Genomic DNA, 19,215 nt, shown 5'->3' with positions numbered 1-19,215 from the left:
AATGAATTGCAAGATGTAATAAAAAAGCTTGAACTAAATATTGATGATGTAAGGGGGCAAGGCTATGATAATGGATCAAATATGAAAGGGAAAAATATGGGTCTACAAAAAAGATTACTTGATATAAATTCTAGAGCGTTTTATAGGCCATGTGGTTCTCATTGTCTTAACTTAGTACTTTGTGATATGGCCAAGTCATGTGTCAAAACAAAATCTTTTTTTGGAGCATGTCAATGCATATATACAATATTATCTAATTCAACGAAAAGGTGGAATGTGTTACTTGATTATATTGATGGTTTAACTTCAAAATCATTGTCAACTACATGCTGGGAAAGTCATATAGAAAGTGTTAAAGCAATAAAATCTCAAGATTCTAAAATCAGAGAAGCTTTATTTAAATTAGCTGAAATTAGTGAAGATGCTAAATTGAGTAGGGATGTTGAAAGTTTAGCATCAGGAGAGCTTTCAAGTTTCGAGTTTATATTAAGCTTGGTTATTTGGTATGACATTTTGCACAAGATTAACTTAGTTAGTAACAAATTACAATCTGAAGACATGCGTCTTGATGTTACTGTAAGACAATTGGAAGGACTTGTTTCATTTTTTGAAAACTATAGGATAAATGGGTTTACTTCTGCCATGATTGATGCTAAGGTAATTTAGATATGGAAATTGAGCATGTATTTCTTAAAAAACGTCAAACCTATAGAAAGAGACATTTTGATGAGATTTCCAATAATGAGAGGGAACAACAATCATCTGAATAATCATTTAGAACTAATTACTTTCTTGTCATAGTAGATATTGCTCTTGGTGAATTGAAAAGTAGGTTTGAACAATTGCATATCTTTGAATCCATTTTTGGGTTCTTATTTGATGCTGCAAAATTGACTTCTTTGGATGAAAATGAATTGAGAAGCTTTGTGTGAATCTTGAAAATGCTTTAAAAAATGACAATGATACTGATATTGATGAAAGAGATTTAGAGTTAGAATTACAGGTGTTGCAAGTGATGTTACCAAGTGAATCAATTGAAACAGATTAACCATGGACATCCATTAAAATTCTAGAATTTGTAAAGAGTGTGGATATGTTTCCAAATGTAATGGTTGCTTATAGGATATTACTGACTATACCTGTCACTGTGGCATCTGTTGAAAGAAGTTTTTCTAAATTAAAATTATTAAAATCTTATTTGCGGACCACCATGGCTCAAGATAGGCTAAATGGACTAGCTATATTATGCATTGAAAGAGATATGTTGGAAAACATTAAATATTATAGTATAATTGATGATTTTGCTCCTAAACTTTGGCCCCCTCCCATTTGCCCCCTTTCCCCTATGATTTTTTCCCCCTTAGCCTTAAAGGTCCAAACCTCTTCACCTCACAAGTTCATTGCCCCCTCACCTAAAATCTCGACCCCGAATCGCACAACCCATCAATGTATTCAAGATCTGAATAAATGGGGCTGTTTGGAGGGTGGGGGCTGATGGGTTTGGTTGCATAGAGAGAGAGAGAGAGAGAGAGAGAGAGGGAGGGAAGAAGAGGTTTTGGTCGTAGAGAGAGAGAAGAAAGGGTGGGTGGGTCCCACCCCTCTGTTTATTAAAATGATTTTATTTTCATTCACTATTACAATTTTCTCTTGTCCTGGCAACCCTCTATGGTCAATAGAAACCCTATTACTGGCAAAATTTCATCAGTATTGGCTTCCTGGCGAGTACAATGGTGAAAATGAGGGTTGTCAGTAAAACTCCTGTCAGTACTACTATTACTTACCAACTTCTGCAACTTATTCATTAGTAGAGGTCTGTCTCTGACACAAGTCAAAAAGGACTCCAAATTATTACTAACAAAACAAGTTGCCAGTATTAAACAAGCTTTTGTCAAGATTATTGTCAATTTATTTGTGAGCTTAAGCGCCATTAAATATGTTTTTCTAATGCTTTTTGTTTTGTAATATTATCTATACATATTTCTTTCTTTAAAAATTTAATTGATATACTAAAATTGTAATAATAATTATAAGTACACTATTATAAATGGTCAAAAATTGAACCATACAACAACCATCCTTAAAAATAGAAGAGCATTCACAATGAGCTCCCTAAACTACCTCCTTAGACAAATTTTAGGGATGAATTGTAAAAATGCAACTCCAACCATGCTCCTTATCTACCTCCTAAAATAGGTAGTCCTCTAGGAGCTTCTAAATCTGAGAAGAGAGAAAGGACTTCTAGTGGCTCCCTATAATTTAATGCTGCTTTATTTAATAAGTATTTCAAACCTTTATTTAATGCTAACTATTTTTTATTTTATTTTTTAATAGAGATGGATCAATCAAAAAAGAGTTATAGCATTTATGACTCTCCAAATTAGGGAGTATGGTTGGAGTTGAAATTTTTTAGAGAGCTCCTAAAATAGCTTTCTTATATTTTTAGCTAAATTTTAGCTAAGAAATAGAGGGCATCATTGTGGATGCTCTAAAGTCAAGTCAATTACAATATTCAAACATTACAAAGGTCTGCCTACATTAGTAGAGTTCAAAAACTATAGTTGCCTAACCTATACAAAACTATGAAATATTCTACCAATACTACAAAAGACCCATTGCCTTCGTCTGAATCCAAGGCACCTGATGGGTTTTCATCCCAAGTGCTTCACCACGAACTCTATTATTTGTCTTAAGACCCATTGCCTCGACATAGCCCTTCTTCGTGTCTCTAAATTATCAAGACATTCATCTTCAATTAATCTCTTCAACTTTTCCTACATTTCAGCCTAACAAAAAAATTATAAATATTCAATTTATCTTTCTCCATCCAATTGTGGTCATCATAGAATAAGCAGCCTAATAAACTCTACAATGATGAATTGCATTATGTATTAAAAACTTAGGACAATAGTCTTCTGGATCTCTACATTTCTGTTTTTAATATACTTGAAAAAATAAAAGAACATAAAGAATAATGAACAAGAAAACATAAATAAATTAAACTACCTTTAAAAAACTTTCTAGATGCTTAAACAAATAACAAGTCAACCAAAACAAAATAAGAGAACAACTCACACATATATAAAAGCCCAATACTCTCAATACTACGAACAATTTTATTCAACAATAAACAAAGAACAACCATATAATAGAAAAGGGTAAAAGGGAAACAGACTTGGATTTTAAGTTTCCAAAAAACATTCAACAATCCTGCAATAGATAAATACATACCCACAAATCAGACCCATCAAACAAACCAAAGAAATAGGAACACAAGTCTCACCAGAACAGGGGCCTTTTTTCAAGAAGAAGAACCAAATCACCCACAACTAAAAAGAGCAAAGAAAACCCCCAAATTTAATCTCCCTATCAATTTGAACCAGCATATACTTAAATCACTACCACGCCATTCCTCCAACTCCAATAGCTTGAAAGGAAGAATGAAAGGACCCGCCCCGAATTCCTAGGAATCCAAGACAAATCATGTGGGTTATCCAACATCAATTTGATGTTGGGCCCACTTACCAAAAAGGGGCAAGACTTACTGCCGAAATTTTGGCAGAGTCTCCCCTGAAAAACGGGCATTTTCCAAATTTAATGCACCTGTTAAAAACACAAATATAAACCGACTAGCAACATGCAAAATGTCATAGCACACAATTAAATAATAGGCATCCATCCTTACATTCAACCCTAGTATGGGCGGTAACAAAGCAGTCTAAAGAGTTTCACTTTACAAATGGAAATAAAGTTCAACGAAAAAGAAACAAATAAAAATTTGTCCTGCACAAGCTCGAGCTCGGAAGTTCACAACTTGGTACGGCCGCTTGGTTCGAGACTATCTACTGCCTGGAGGGCGCAAAACAGAAAATTGTGAGTGAACCAAACAAAGTTTGTTATCTTTGAAAACAACATATAATAACCCCACCGTTTAGAAAACGATGCTGAAAACGACATGCATTCAAAACTGACGTAGCTATATATATGTACATATAGTTAAGTCAAAATCATAGTGAAATCCATATTCTCGTAATGGTATACTAACACCCATCCCATTCCAAAACCCTTCCCAAACTATTCTCTTGAAACTCGTGCCCATTAGAATGGCGAGCGAGAAAGTATCCTCACTGATAAACAAGAATGAAAGTATAGGTATATATATATATATAAGTATAACCACTACCAAACTTGTACTGGGGAAACAATCCAACCAAGGGATTGTTTGACTAGACCACATGGAAGAATTCGCAATTGACCATGTGGCTAAGGAACGAGCCATCCAATCGGGGACTAACTCACCAGCACGTACAGCAGAATCATCACTACTCGTACGCCAGTGACAAGTCCACGTGCGTAGACTAAACCCACTAAGGGTCTATGAAACACCCCATTAAGGGTGCCTGGGTTCTGACATATCCAAGTATAACAAAATTCCAAGTATCCAATTCCAGTGGATTTTATTTGTACCTCCCCGGAGTTTCAACATGAGGTTAAGGAATGACATAAACTACAATCCACTCTCATTCCATAACCTCATGACCAACCAACCCATGTACCCCACACATAACCAAGCATAGATAGAAATTCTCGAATATAGTATTTATCAACTCAAATGCAATATGCCAATACCCAAATGCATTTCAAGTACTTTTATAAAAATATCACGTTTCAACAATTAATTATATAATAAACTTAATAAACAAATAAATCATTATGCATAGCTTTCCGTCATACAATAATGTTTATTATTTGAAAACAAAGTCCACTCACAGATAATTAAATGCTGCTTGAATCTGCTAGGGTCCCGCCTGCTGGGTACACTGGGCCGGAGTACCTATTTCAAAATACGAGGACTAGATTAAAATAAAATACTTCGAAAAAGACTTTAAAATAAAACCCTAGTTTTCCCGGGATCCAAAGTGTGTGTACGACGAACGAGAAGTTTCTAAGGTCCAACTACGCGTTTCGAATAAGGGAATAACCTCGGAAGACGTTCGGTCAACGGAGTGGTCAAACTTTCCAAATTTGGTCAACCGAGGTCGCGGGACCCACAACCTCCGATTCTGATCCAAAAGTTCCTACGGGTTCAATAGAGTTCACTAAACATATCTTGCAAGTTTGGTCCAGATCGAGCTGTCAGATTGCTCACGATCGCACGATCAGACGATCACCGTTTCACGCAAACTTTAAGTCATTGAATCAGAGCATCCGTGACTCCGATTCATGATCTGCGAATTCCTACATTATCCTAGAGGTGCCTAGATCAACATATTTAAAAATGGAGTCGATCCAACTGCTCGAAGATATTGAACCCGATTAATGTCTAATACGCTTAAATCTGATCGACAGTCGGTAACCAAATTCAGATCCGAGCTTACTGTCATGCTCGGGACGACATGAGGATCATTTTAGGACTAAATGGAGCACCAAACCTGGCCCACGCACCGTCACACCGCTCGGCAGCGCTTGGGTGTCTTGAGAAATTCCTGCAATAGGAAAATTCTCAAATCACCCAACAATACCTATACCTACATGATCAGGACAACGAGTGGAGCAACTTTTGTTCGGACCATGGCCAAAAAGTGACCGGAACTTGCTAGAAACTTGAGCCCAAAACCTATCAAACTTGAAGTTGTAAATCGAGTTTCAAAACTCAAAAATGGATCCTAATCAACCCAACCATCAGCTAGATCACATTGAGAAGATAAGAAAGCATGCCTGGATCGATAAAAATGGTGGCCGAAATTGCCGGAACGAACGCCGGAAAGTTTACGTAAAATCATGCTTATTTTTCACAATTTTTCGGCGACTAGAGCGATGGATGGAGGCTGGAATTGGGTGGGACGGAGAGAGGAGATGGAGGTGGTTGTTTTGGTACCGGCCCAGCCGGATTTGGTGGCCAGCTAAAATGTGGGCGATTGTGCAAGGGACGGGGGGTTGTTCGTGCGAGAGAGAGAGAGAAGGGAGATTGTGAGAGAGAGAGAGAGAGAGAGAGAGAGAGATCTGATTTTTCAAAACCCAACTTCGAAATATTTACGGTTGTGCCATTGCACTTCCGTTGATTGTAACTTTTTCATTACAACTCCGATTTGAGCTTACTACATGTCTACAAACTTATATTGACGCGCTCTATGCAACCTTACAATTCATTTCCCCAAAATTCTACCGGATTAAAAAGTGACCATAATGACCCCATCCTCGAGGGCAAAATTGTAATTTCATAATTAAATAATTATATTAATTTATATGAACAATAAAAATAGGGTCGGGATATCACAAAGAAAACGATTTCTTCAATGGAAAAAGAAAAGAGAGGACGGAAGGAGGGGAGAGTGAGTGACACAGAGAGAGCAAAACCCAAAAAACAAAAGAAAAAAAGAGAGATAAGAGATGGTCCATTTGGAGTAGCGAGAGTTTTAAGAGTTACTTTTTTGTAACCAAAAAGTATAAAAAAATTATATTTAAGTCTAGCAGTGGCAAAGGTTCGTTTATGAAATTGTTGCATAATAGGTTCGTCATCTATATTATTAAAAAATTCTTTCTCAAAATATACAACCAAACAATTGTTCATCCATATATCCCCCATTCGATTCTTCACAATATTCATAATAGAAAATACCCACTCAACACTTGCGATTGCAACAGGTAGGATTAGTGCTAATGTCAAAAGCAAGTATACCAGAGGGCAAATCTGAAACTTTTTTTTTTTTGTTTGTCTCAACCATCTTTTGTGCAAGATCAATAATCCCAAATGTAATTCTCAAGTTGTTCTCCGAGTAGCCCGAGGTCATGTACAAAAAAATCACTTGGATAAAATTGGGCAAACCGCATAAACTTTGCTTTATCAAAAGTAGAGAATGAATTACTTGGATTCAAACATGTCATACAAATAAGTAATTCAATATTTTTCTCATTGAACCGATCATTTAACTCTCGGAGTTGAATATCAATGACATCAACAAATAAATCAACATGATAATGATGTAAATTTGTGATGGGCTGAGCTTTACGTTTTGGTCTCCCTCCACTAGAAAAAATATCATCCATTTTAGGAATTTCATTTTGATGCTTATCACAAAAAGAAGAAACCTCATCAAATAAAGAATCACAACCATTATCTCTCATACTTTACAATCTTCCTTTACATATTTTGACCAAGTCCATGTCATTCACAATATTTTGATATTTCTTTTGTAATGCATGTGATAAGTCATTTGTGATTCCCAAAATTTGTGTCATCAAGTGTAGAGAAAAAATGAAGCTGAATGATTCCATAAAAGTTAATAGAACCCTTACTTCAAAAAAAAATTTCATGACTTGATCCATCTTTTCTTATAATATGAAGCACATCTATCACATATGAAAACATGTTAGCCAAACTGATTAAACAATTGTAGGGAGAGCTCCATCATGTATCACTAGACCGCTTAAGATTAGTTTCTTGATTCAGACATTGTCCACTTAAAAGCTCATTATTATTGAGTGCTTCAAAAATGCATCAGCATGCTTTTCTCTCATCATATCATGTCGCTTAGTTGATGCACCCACAACATTCACCACATTAGAAACCATAACAAATAAATATGCAATTTCTGAATGTTTCTTTGGCCCAACTACCAGAGGTAACTGAAAGTAATGAACTTAAAAATAGACTTTTTTCTCATTTAGAATGAGTGTTTTAAGACCATTAAACTAACCTTGCATATTACTTGTCCCATCATAACCTTCCCCTCGCAACCTAGAGATGCTCAATCCATGTCTCGAAAAAATAAATCATCAACGACTAACTTGAGTGAGGAAGATTTAGTATTTGTAACATGCACAATACCTATAAAGCGCTGAATTACATGACCTTTATCTACATAACGTAGTATAATGGCCATCTGCTCATTCAAAAACATATCACAAGATTCATTAACAAGAATGGCAAACAATGAATCACTAATATCTTCAATGATTGCATTGATGTTTAAGTTGAAATAGCACTTGCAGTGTCATTTTGGATATCAGGTGATGTCAACTTCATATTTTCAGGAGCATTTTTTAGCGTGGCGACTTTTATATCATCGTCATAATGACATAGCCATCGTAAAAATGCCAGAAAATTCCCTTGACTGATTGAATCTTCAGATTTATCATGCCCACTAAATGGAAGCCCTTGTTGTAAAAAAATCCTACTCACACCAACTGATGCACCCAAACGAGTGCGATAATCAATTTGATCCTTGGTGGAGTGTTTTGAGAGAACGGTTTTAATATGTTGCTTTTGGTTCAATAAAATCTCACAACTTCTCCAAGCATTATTATGAGCACTATTAGGTCTTCCAACATGAGTTTGTAGCTTCTCTTTTTTCTTCCAATTCGAAAATCTAACACCAACAAAAGATTCACCACTAGATTGGTCTCCAATATTAGGTTTAAAGAGATAACAACATAAACAAAACGCAACATCTTTTTCTTTGTTGTATTCCTACCAAGTAGGATAGCGTGACAGCTTTTATATCATCGTTATAATGACATAGCCATCGTAAAAATGCCAGAAAATTCCCTTGACTAATTGAATCTTTAGATTCATCATACCCACGAAAATAGAAGCCCTTGTTGTAAAATAATCTTACTAACACCAACTGATGCACCCAAATGAGTTTGATAATCAATTCGATCCTTGGTGGAGTGTTTTGAGAGAACGGTTTCAATATGTTGCTTTTGGTTCAATAAAATCTCACAACTTTTCCAAGCATTATTATGAGCACTACTATTAGGTCCTCCAATATGAGTTTGTAGCTTCTCTTTCTTCTTCAAATTCGAAAATCCAACACCACTAAAAGATTCACCACCAGATTGGTCTCCAATATCAGGTTTAAAGAGATAACAACACAGACAAAAGGCAACATCTTTTTCTATGCTGTACTAACTCACTAAACGAAGCAGGATTCAATCATCTTGGTTTTGGTCCAAAGTTTTTTTAAGGAAAATTATGCCCTCGAGGTTAATAAGGACCTTTTTGGATATAAGTGTTGAGGCCCAAAAAAAAAAAAAAAAAAGCCCCTACAATAAGCTCTTCGAACTTGGTCTTGAATATTTGGATGGTAACTCAATATTCGATTACGTAATCCAGGATCAGCTCGTAGATTTTCCAAATGAACTTCCATACAAGTTTGCTTTGAACTACTTTCATTGTTCTTTTGACTCTTTAGAAGTGACGACTCCACTAACTCAAACTTTGATTTACTGTTGAAATATGTTTCCATAATTGAAAAACATATATTGACCAAATTTAAATTCAAACATGTATGAACATCTTCTCAAACTTAAATCAATAGAGAATCATATATAGCGAATAGGATAGGAATGAATTAAATTAAAAAGTTACAAACACAATTTCACAATTGCAACAAACAAATCATTATTTGTAAGAAAAATTGCAAGGGATTGCAAACTACATATTTGGAGTTGAATAACGAATTTGGAAATATCTTTAAAGCTTTTCTTCTTTGGTAATTTGCACATAAATTGAAGAACCATTAAACTCAATAGAAAGAGAAAATCAAAAACTAAAAAAATCATAGGTGGAGTTAAAGAACGAAACAAACCAGTGAGGGATGCTTAGAATATGAAACGTGGGTTTTCTAGGGAACAAGACAAGATGGCTTGTGTTTTTGGGAATTGTTTTACAACAGTGAACGTGAAGGGTGCTTTAAAAGAATGAGAAGCGTGGGCTTTTGACTTGGTAAGGCTCCATGTTCGTGGTAGAAGATAATTGTAAATATAATATTTATACGGTGGCTGATTTTGATGTTAAAAAAAAATTACATATGCCGATAAAAAAATCTCCAGTTCTCTGAAGAAAGAATAAGTCCCATATGTATTCAATTGGAAACCGATGATATGGCAAGTTGAAGATTGTATTAAACTAAATATGTTTAATGAGAATATTAGTAATTAATTTTTTAATAATACATGGGAAATTGTACTGCCACCCTCCAACCTTTTGAAGCCCTTTGAGGTTTGTCCGCCTCAACGTCATGACTTGACCTAGCTGGTGTGCATTCCATTTCAAAGTTGATTGTGTGTTTTAATTAGGTTTTCAAGCTTAGTGAAAGAAGAAAGACTACTACGAATATATACAAACACTCGATGAAAGCATCAATTTGTAGGATGTGAATTCCATAAAAACTTTGTTATGGTCCACCCTAAACAAACTAGTGAAAATTTATCATTGCATCACTATTTAGTTAGACTTAAAATAAAAAAAAAGGATTGAAACATAGCCCTATATATAAATGCATTCAAGAATCAAGATATTTCGAATTTTATGATTTTTATATTTGACAGAGTATTGACTCAATTTTATGACTTGAACAAAATAAAGAAATGGAACCATTACACATAAAGAAAAATGAAAAGAAAATTATTCAGAAATCCCTCTAGGCCCATTCAAAAATTTTGTACCCAGGTTGCCCCTTTGGACTACAACAAACAATCCCTAAACCTACAACAAACAATCCCTAAACCTACAACAAACAAGTGAAAATTGTGTTACTTTCTCTTTACACAAGTGAAAATTCGCACTTTCCCTTGCCCCACGTGAATTCAGTTTGTCGGTTAATTTGTAATGTCCCTTTCTTTTTTCTTAAAATTGTTTATTTATTGATGGGCCTTTTTCCAAACCCATGATGTAGCTACCCTTTCTCTTCAGAAAGGAAATTCCTTGATTGATCCAGAGTCCAGACCAGTACCATTTCCTTCATTATTGATGCCGCTTTTCGGAGGTGCCTGTCACATTATGTGGGTCTGCATGTTGAACCTATACTTTCTTCTTCTTTTGGTAACTTGGCAAATAAAGAAAAAAGGGTCATGCTAGGGAGACCAACTTTAGATACCAACTTGTGTACCAACTCTCTAATAGAGGTGGAGCCCACCAATACAATGGGTCCCACACTCTATTAGAGAGTTGGTACACAAGTTGGTATCTAAAGTTGGTCTCCCTAGCATTTTCCAAGAAAAAAATATATACTTAGCTTCACGGACTACTTAGCTTCACGGACGAGCTTTTTGTTTGTATACTTGCAGCTAACAGCAGGGCAAAGCAGAGTGCAGTCAGCTAATTACTTCAGATTGAATTTTAGGTTCTGTTTTTAGCAAAAATTCTGATTTGGGTGGGTGGTCTCACTGTTTTGGCGTTGCATCTGGGGTTGGCTGTTGAGAATGAGACAACCCAAGAAAGAAATGAAATTATGGGAGTGTTGAAAGACAATTCCTTGGTTCATCTTACTCAGAGCTCTACTAGGCAATTCTTCATACCAATAGTGACCCAGGTCAGAATCATCTTTTGGGGACAGAGAGGATGATGTTGTGTTGGTCGTTCAAGATGAATTTGTTTTGGTTTTTTCTATTGCTGTTTCTGTATCTTGGGGTGTTCTCATTTGGGTCCAGCAACAATGTTTCTTCGAGACCTGCGGTTGTTAATATTGGAGCTATTTTCACCTTTGATTCTACTATTGGTAAAGTTGCCAAGCTTGCTATTGAGGAAGCAGTGAAAGATGTCAACTCCAATTTCAGCGTTCTCCATGGGACCAAACTCTTTGTAAAAATGCGGAATTCCAATTGCAGTGGATTTGATGGAATGGTTCAAGGTACTTTATCTTCTATTGCATTCCCTTGATTTTTGGGTTGGTTGTTTGTTTGGTCAAGAATTATGTTTTAGTCGAAAGTCCATGAATCGTATATAGTTATGCTGACAATTTTGTTAATTTACAGCTTTGCAATTCATGGAGACTGATATTGTCGCCATTATAGGCCCACAATCTTCTGTAGTTGCCCATATCATATCCCATGTTGCAAATGAACTCCAAGTTCCTCTATTGTCATTTGCAGCCACAGACCCAACTCTCTCATCCCTTCAGTTCCCTTTTTTTGTTAGGACAACACGTAGTGATTTGTATCAAATGAGTGCAGTGGCGCAAATTGTTGATCATTATGGTTGGAAGGAGGTTATTGCCATTTTTATAGATGATGATTATGGACGTAATGGCATGTCAGCTTTAGATGATAAACTTGCAGAGAGGCGCTGTAGAATTTCCTACAAGTTGGGAATTCCCCCAGGACCTGGAGCTACCCGGGGCGACATCATGGATCTTCTTGTTAATGTCGCACAATTGGAATCTCGAGTTATAGTTCTTCATGTGAATCCTGATTCAGGTCTCATGATTCTCTCTGTGGCACATTATCTTCAAATGATGGGTGATGGATTTGTATGGATAGCTACAGATTGGCTGTCATCTCTTTTAGATTCTGCTTTGCCTCTTCCTTCTGAGACCATGGATACATTGCAAGGAGTTCTTGTTTTGCGCCAACACACCCCAGATTCAGATAGAAAGAGGACCTTTTTCTCCAAGTGGAACAAGCTGACTGGTGGTTCTTTGGGACTGCATTCTTATGGGCTTTATGCTTATGATTCTGTTTGGCTGGTTGCTCATGCTCTTGATGCATTTTTTAACCAGGGTGGGATCATTTCATTCTCTAATGATTCTAGGATAAAGTCTGTAGAAAAAGGTGGTAGTCTTCACCTTGAAGCAATGAGCATTTTTGATGATGGACCGCTCCTGTTGAAAAACGTATTGCAAAGTACTTTTCTTGGTTTGACAGGTCCTATTAAGTTTGATTCAGAGAGGTCTCTTGTTCTTCCAGCATATGATATTATTAATGTACTTGGTACTGGGTTTCGAAGAATTGGTTACTGGTGTAACTATTCTGGTTTATCAACTGTTCCCCCTGAGATGCTCTATTCAAAGCCACCTAATCGTTCCAGTGCAAACCAACAATTATACAGCGTTATCTGGCCAGGGGAGACATTGTCAAAGCCCCGTGGTTGGGTTTTCCCAAACAATGGGAAGCAACTAAGAATTGGTGTGCCTATTCGTGTCAGTTACCTGGAATTTGTATCACAGGTTCGGGGAACTGATAATATGTTCAAGGGTTTCTGCATAGATGTATTCATTGCTGCTGTAAACTTGTTACCATATGCTGTTCCATACCGATTTATCCCTTTTGGAGATGGTCAGAAAAACCCAAGCTACAACGAGCTTGTGTATTCTGTTGCAACGGGCGTGAGTAAATCTATCATAGATTCAATATTTGAAATTCATGTCATAAAAGACAAGTTTGATTTGCCAATATGTGCATGTGTATATGTGCACATTCTTTGGCTAATTCTCTCATTTACTGTTTGCAGGTCTTTGATGCTGCTGTTGGTGACATTGCCATTGTTACAAATCGAACGAAGATTGTGGATTTTTCACAGCCATATGCTGCCTCTGGACTTGTTGTAGTGGCTCCATTTAAAAGATTGAACTCTAGTGCTTGGGCTTTCCTTCGGCCATTTACTGCACGTATGTGGGTTGTCACTGCTGCTTCCTTTCTTGTTATTGGTATAGTTGTGTGGATTTTGGAGCATAGGATAAATGATGAATTCAGGGGTCCACCTAAAAAGCAACTTATAACCATCTTGTGGTAAGTTCTATAGTTATCTTATCAGGATATTTACTAGCTTGTACAAACTGTTTTTCTTTTTAACCAATTTGCACCAACTGATTACCTAGTTAGTTTATCCTTTGCTTAACAATGTGATCAGCACTGTAACACCCTGCACTCAACTTACAAAGAAGGTGCTCCAGAATGATCGCTTTGAGCTTGAAAATAAACCTCAACTACTTTTGTCCACATTTTATTTAAATTTCTCAACTTTCTTTTCATAATAAGTTATAGATAACCATGATGATAGTAGTGCTCTAAGCAGCAGTATAGTAAGAGTTATCCAGGTGACAGAGAACGTGCTCCAAAATCATTAATTTTGGCTTGAAAACAAATAGATAACCATGATGTTAGCAGTGCTCTAAGCTGCAGTGTAGTGATAGTTATCCAAGAGACAGAGAAAGTGCGCCAAAATCATTAATTTTGGCTTAAAAATAAACATCAAGTCATCACTTACCATGTCCATGTATCTTATTTAGATTTCTCGACTTTCTTTTTCAAAATGTCTCAGAGAACCATAAAGATAGTAGTGCTCTAAGTAGTGGTGTAGTGCCAGTCTTAGGTAGCAAAGGAATGCTTTATGGATCGCAGTGACACTTTCTGATAGAAAATAGGCAGATATATCAACTGGTCATTGGTCGTGATCAAATACCTTATATACTTTAAGAATTGATTACCCCAAAAAAAAAAAAAAAAAAAAAAAAAAACCCTTTTCCCTTAGAGCTTGTTTGTAAATGTGTCCTTGTTGAAACTTTTGCATGGAAATCTTTGATTAGATTGTTCAACATAGTGCTCCTCAAAAGCAAGGACGTAACAGAGGAAGCCTTCTGGAAAAGAAATTAATTTCTGTAAATGTTATTTCTAAAATTTAAAAAGGATAAGGACAATCTGTCTTCAAGCAGAGCTGTGTGAAAAGTAATGAGAGCAGAAACACGTCCAATTGTGACTAATTTCCTCTTTCATCGACCATTCTTCTATTTGGTCAGGGTGATACGTTGTGCTTCTTATTGTAAGAATCCTGTGTGTATGGTTTTGGTCTCCTACCACTATTGCGAATCTGTCTAGAGCATGCTGTGGTGCTTAATGAATAAGACTTATTTCACCCGAAGTCCCTCAAGGGCTCTAGAATGTGATGTGTTTCTTTAGGTTCCTAAGGTTACTTAGCATCTAGGTCCATATGACATCTTCCTATATTTCCCAGATATTGGTTTCTGATTTGTTTTCTTGTTTGTCAACCGTGCAGGTTTAGCATCTCAACTCTGTTCTTTGCCCATAGTAAGTGAGACTTAGCTTCTTTCCTCATAAAATCTGGCTTTTGTGGACTTATTGAAACAATATTCATTTAACTGACTTGCTTCTCCACCCTCTCCACAGGAGAGAACACTGTGAGCACCCTTGGTCGTCTAGTTCTCATCATATGGCTCTTTGTGGTTTTGATAATCAACTCAAGTTACACTGCCAGTCTGACATCAATTCTTACAGTGCAGCACCTATCTTCTCCAATTAAAGGAATTGAAAGCTTGAAAAATAGTGATGAGCCAATTGGGTATCAAGTGGGTTCCTTTGCTGAACATTATTTGAGTGAGGAACTTGGCATATCCAAATCCAGGCTTATTCCCCTTGGGTCTCCTCAAGCATATGCGCAGGCGCTCCAGCTTGGTCCTAAAAAGGCCGGAGGTGTTGCTGCTGTGGTTGATGAGCGTCCTTATGTTGAAGTCTTCCTCTCATCACAGTGCAAATTTAGGGTTATAGGTCAAGAGTTCACCAAAAGCGGTTGGGGTTTTGTGAGTATATTTTCTTGGAACATTCATATTCTGAGATTCTTTTACATGTTAGCCTAATGTATACGAGAAATACAAAATTATGACCTGTCTTTATTTTCTTTGCCATGATAGGCATTTCCACGCGACTCTCCTTTAGCTGTTGACATGTCAACTGCACTTCTACAACTCTCAGAGAATGGTGATCTGCAGCGGATCTATGATAAGTGGCTGAGGCAAAGCTCTTGCACTTTAGAGAGCACTGAACTTGAGTCAGACCGGCTTCACCTTAAAAGTTTTTGGGGCCTCTTTCTCATATGTGGAATAGCTTGCTTCATTGCTCTCTTCATATATTTTTTGCAAATTCTGAACAAGTTACGCCATGCTGACCCAACACCATGTGTTTCAACTAGTCCAGGTAACTCACGATCTAGGCAACTCCGGAGATTTTTATCATTAATTGATGAGAAGAAAGACCCCTCCAATAGTGGAAGTAAAAGAAAGAAAATAGTTAGATCGTTTTCCGACAATGATAAGGATGACAAGTTGGGGCGGAATCCCGAAAAGAAACAAACAGAAATGACTAATAGGAGCGAAATTAACTCCAACAATTAACTCATTCATTAGATCATCGTAATTGTATCAATGCTTGTAAGTCCTCATTTAACCTTACCTTAGCATTAGTATTATTTTGAATAATCTATATGTATATACTTTATATTCTGGGAACTTATGTTGGAATTCTGATGCCAATGTCAAGCTAATATTTAGCATATCCTTCTGCCTCATCTCCCCATCATAATTATTGTTGTTTTATGTGTTATTTTCGGAGTCAAAATTGAAGCGTGTATTTCTTTATATCCGATGTCCTCTACAGCTTTGATTTTCAGTTTTCAATCCTTCTTGTTATTAAGTTGAACATCCTGATCTAGAACCAAAGGGCAAAGAAAGAAAAGTTCAAAATCTTCATAGGCCAGAAGATGGTTTGTTTTTATGTACTGTCAGAATAAACTTGCATTTTATGCATGCCATTTATAACGTGTTTGTATTGTTAGGATAGCTAGAATTCCTATAATTGGTTTGAATCATCAGCATCATTACATGGTAAAATGTCATAAATTGTCATAAATGAGGCTACCTATTACGTGCTGTTCATCTTGTAACAATTTGATTATCTAATGATTACCACCTTTTCTTAAAATAAAATAAAACCAGCCACATAACTCAATTAACTCGCCGTCTCCAGATCTCAATATTGATCAGTATTCAGAGCAATATTGTCTTGTGAAGAAACTCAAATGCCAGATAGAAATATGATCTCCTAGTCATCTTCACTGTATTCATCTCCTACTCATCCGAATGCACACAATCATACTGCGCATTTCTCTTCCATATTTCTCATAGGCCATAGCTGTATGTTTCTTTTTTTCTCTTTTTTTATGATACGGAAAATATTCAATTACAAACAGAAACCACGCGGGTCATGCTCTGAGTTTCTCATAAATACTCACTCATTTCTTTGAAATTAACAGTGCCTAAATGGGCCCTTTTTGTTCAAATTGTCTCATGTCAGGATGCATTGCTTTCTTTTATTTTATTTTGTATTTTGTATTTTTCAAAGGTCACAATAAAAAGATTCCATATCAGAAAAGAGGGAGAACTTTTGTCAAACAAAAAAGGCTTTGATTGTGGAGACATCTTACTTTTAACCATGTGCAACCAAAGAAAAAGACTCCTTTTTCAGGATAAACCAGCCTAAAATTCAAAATCCCGCAGAACAACCTTCAAATCAAACTTTTCTTGTTTTCTTCTTTTACATCGGGATGTGACCAATAAATCTTAAGCCCTAACTTTAGAAATACCAACACTCAAGAGTGAAGAGCTAGCTGTCAACCATATTGATTATGCCCTCTGTCATTCCTTCCTTGTTGATTTACTGTTGAGGATACCGGCATCTCCCATAAGCTGATCACAAATTGCAAAAACAGATCACAACATTAATAACAATCACATTTCAGATTAGATTAGGCTTAACCATAAAAAATAATTGTTTACAGAGTCAGAACAATCAACAACTTAACATGTGTGTCAGGCCAATTCGGTGAGCTAGTTTAGTTTTTTTTTTTTTTTTTTTTTCATTCACTATAGAGAGGGGAAGAGGGGAGTATTACATTAGGTTGCCTCAAGATTGTCTTCTACGTAATCGAACCAAGGTTTACTTGGGTGGGGATGTGAGCTAGTTTAGTTAAACAATGTATACTTTTGGTAAAAAGATTAGCTAAATATGTTATTTTTCTTTTTTGGGTGAAAAGATTAGTTGAACAATATCAAAATTGTATGAAGTGTGAATTAATGGGAAATCTGTCTAGGATTTATTAATTATACTTACTTGGATCACTGAAAGTAACTAAGCCAGTGCCCTTGAAGTCACAATTCCAGTAGTTTCTGCCATGCATCTGATAGTAGGCATTCATAGCATAAGATGCATGAGCAAGAAGCTTCTGAGGCTCAAAACAATCACCATTCTCATAGATCTCTCTGCAATCCACACCACCACCTCCACAGCAAAAATCCAACACAGCTTGAAGCACCTTCTCATCAGCATGGGGCTTAGCAACACACCAAACAGATGGACCCCTTATCACACCCGATACTTTCTCACCAAACCCAAATCCTCCTCCATTTCCGTTGCCATCGTTGCTGCAAAATTTGCAGCTCAAATCCACTTCGTACACCTTCGAACCGTCCCCGTTAAAAATCCCGAAATTTCTCTCTGTCGCGCCCCCTTCCTTCTTGTTCTCATTAAACAAAGCAAACACAAATACCTCAACCTTGTCATTAGGCTTCATGGGTGTCCCTTTGTTAGACTGGGCACGCTCAATCAACCTAGTGTTATAAGTCTTGGCATTTTCCGGCGTAGCGGCTATATCCCCGGTGTCACCCTTGGATGGCCACCCGGATTCAGACACCATGATCTCCACGGTCCGGTGTCCAAGTCCGAGTGCATCAATGGCGGCTCGAACAGCATCAATCTGAGCATCCAGCATGTTGGTGTACGTGTACCCTTTCGGGTCACGCACACCGTTTGAGGTTGAGTTCCCTAGCAATGCGTATTGTAGATTGACCATGTCGGGGTTGTCCCGGTATGCGAAGTAAGGGTAGGCATTGACCATAAAAGGGGCGCCAGTGTCCGCCAAGAAGGCAGCTATGGAGGTCATAGTTGGCACAAGATTTGTGGCAAAAGTTGAGGATGAAGGAGGAAATGAGGATGCTAGAACGGCCATGCTGTGTGGGGTGGTGACCTTGATCTTGCGCTCCAGCCCTCGGGCTATGAGCACTGCGTGCAAGTTCTGCATTGCCTGGACCAGAGCTGTGGGGTCCACTTGGGGATCTTTGTCACTTTTTGTAGCAGCTGTTGTTGTGGTTAAGTATTCATTTCCTACAGCAATGGCTGTGATGGAAGTGGCAGGAATGAAGGGCAGGACACGAGTGGCAAACCACTCGTCCGCAGCAGCCACGTCGGTGCTGATGTTGGAGACATGGCTGTTCTCGACGGCGACGATTAGGTCGATGCCTGTGTTGGAAAAGGCCTGGAGGATTTCGGGGTTGGTGTCATAGATTTTGACCTTGTCTATGAGAGTGGCCTGGAGGAGCTGAGCTACTCTCTTTGGTGATGGCAGGTTGTTTCCGAGAGTCCCGTAGTTTATGCCCACACCGGAAACCACCGCGTTTTGGAACGAGCTTACAATTACTAAGAGGAGGAGTGGGAGGGTGGTGGTGGCCATGGTGATTGAAGTAAGTTCGACTTTGTGTTTGAGGGCGCTATATAGCTAATGAGATTTTGTTTAAGCCTTCAAAGGAGAGTTGGCACTTTCTACTTTCTGCTCTAGTGGAAAATGTCTGTCGCTGGTCTGCTTTATCAAAT

At 37.2% G+C, this 19,215-nt stretch overlaps 2 protein-coding genes across 4 annotated transcripts; one reads left to right on the top strand and one right to left on the bottom strand.

The window, feature by feature from the left end:
• Nucleotides 11,004–16,065, top strand: LOC18776809 (glutamate receptor 3.3). Of its 3 annotated transcripts, none has more exons than XM_020564322.1 (6): nucleotides 11,004–11,633; nucleotides 11,758–13,106; nucleotides 13,232–13,509; nucleotides 14,774–14,805; nucleotides 15,013–15,314; nucleotides 15,426–16,065. In XM_020564322.1, exons 1-6 carry the CDS (start codon nucleotides 11,345–11,347, stop codon nucleotides 15,903–15,905), a joined length of 2,730 nt encoding a protein of 909 aa, XP_020419911.1. In that variant the 5' UTR covers nucleotides 11,004–11,344; the 3' UTR covers nucleotides 15,906–16,065. The 3 variants fall into 3 exon arrangements, with proteins under 3 accessions (XP_020419911.1, XP_020419912.1, XP_007210370.2); XM_020564323.1 differs by lacking the exon at nucleotides 15,426–16,065 and adding an exon at nucleotides 14,905–14,915 and having other exon boundaries at nucleotides 15,013–15,172; XM_007210308.2 differs by having other exon boundaries at nucleotides 11,005–11,633; nucleotides 14,905–15,314.
• LOC18778110 (glucan endo-1,3-beta-glucosidase 12) lies at nucleotides 16,932–19,195 on the bottom strand. Its single transcript, XM_007209923.2, has 2 exons — nucleotides 17,680–19,195; nucleotides 16,932–17,255 (listed from the first exon to the last, which is right to left on the bottom strand). The coding sequence occupies exons 1-2, from the start codon at nucleotides 19,073–19,075 to the stop codon at nucleotides 17,224–17,226; spliced, it is 1,428 nt and encodes a 475-aa protein (XP_007209985.1). The 5' UTR covers nucleotides 19,076–19,195; the 3' UTR covers nucleotides 16,932–17,223.

This window comes from Prunus persica, chromosome G5 (genome assembly GCF_000346465.2).
Source record: "Prunus persica cultivar Lovell chromosome G5, Prunus_persica_NCBIv2, whole genome shotgun sequence".
Taxonomy (NCBI): Eukaryota; Viridiplantae; Streptophyta; class Magnoliopsida; order Rosales; family Rosaceae; genus Prunus; species Prunus persica.
Note: the sequence above shows the minus strand (reverse complement) of the source record. Positions and strands in the feature narration are given on the sequence as shown.

Coding starts and splice junctions, on each gene's coding strand:
- LOC18778110 (XM_007209923.2), bottom strand. CDS start 19,075: ATGGCCACCACCACCCTCCCACTCCTCCTCTTAGTAATTGTAAGCTCG. Junction 17,256..17,679: donor AGTTACTTTCAGTGATCCAA/GTAAGTATAATT, acceptor ATTTGTGATCAG/CTTATGGGAGATGCCGGTAT.
- LOC18776809 (XM_007210308.2), top strand. CDS start 11,345: ATGATGTTGTGTTGGTCGTTCAAGATGAATTTGTTTTGGTTTTTTCTA. Junction 13,510..14,773: donor CAACTTATAACCATCTTGTG/GTAAGTTCTATA, acceptor TCAACCGTGCAG/GTTTAGCATCTCAACTCTGT. Junction 15,315..15,425: donor CCAAAAGCGGTTGGGGTTTT/GTGAGTATATTT, acceptor TTGCCATGATAG/GCATTTCCACGCGACTCTCC.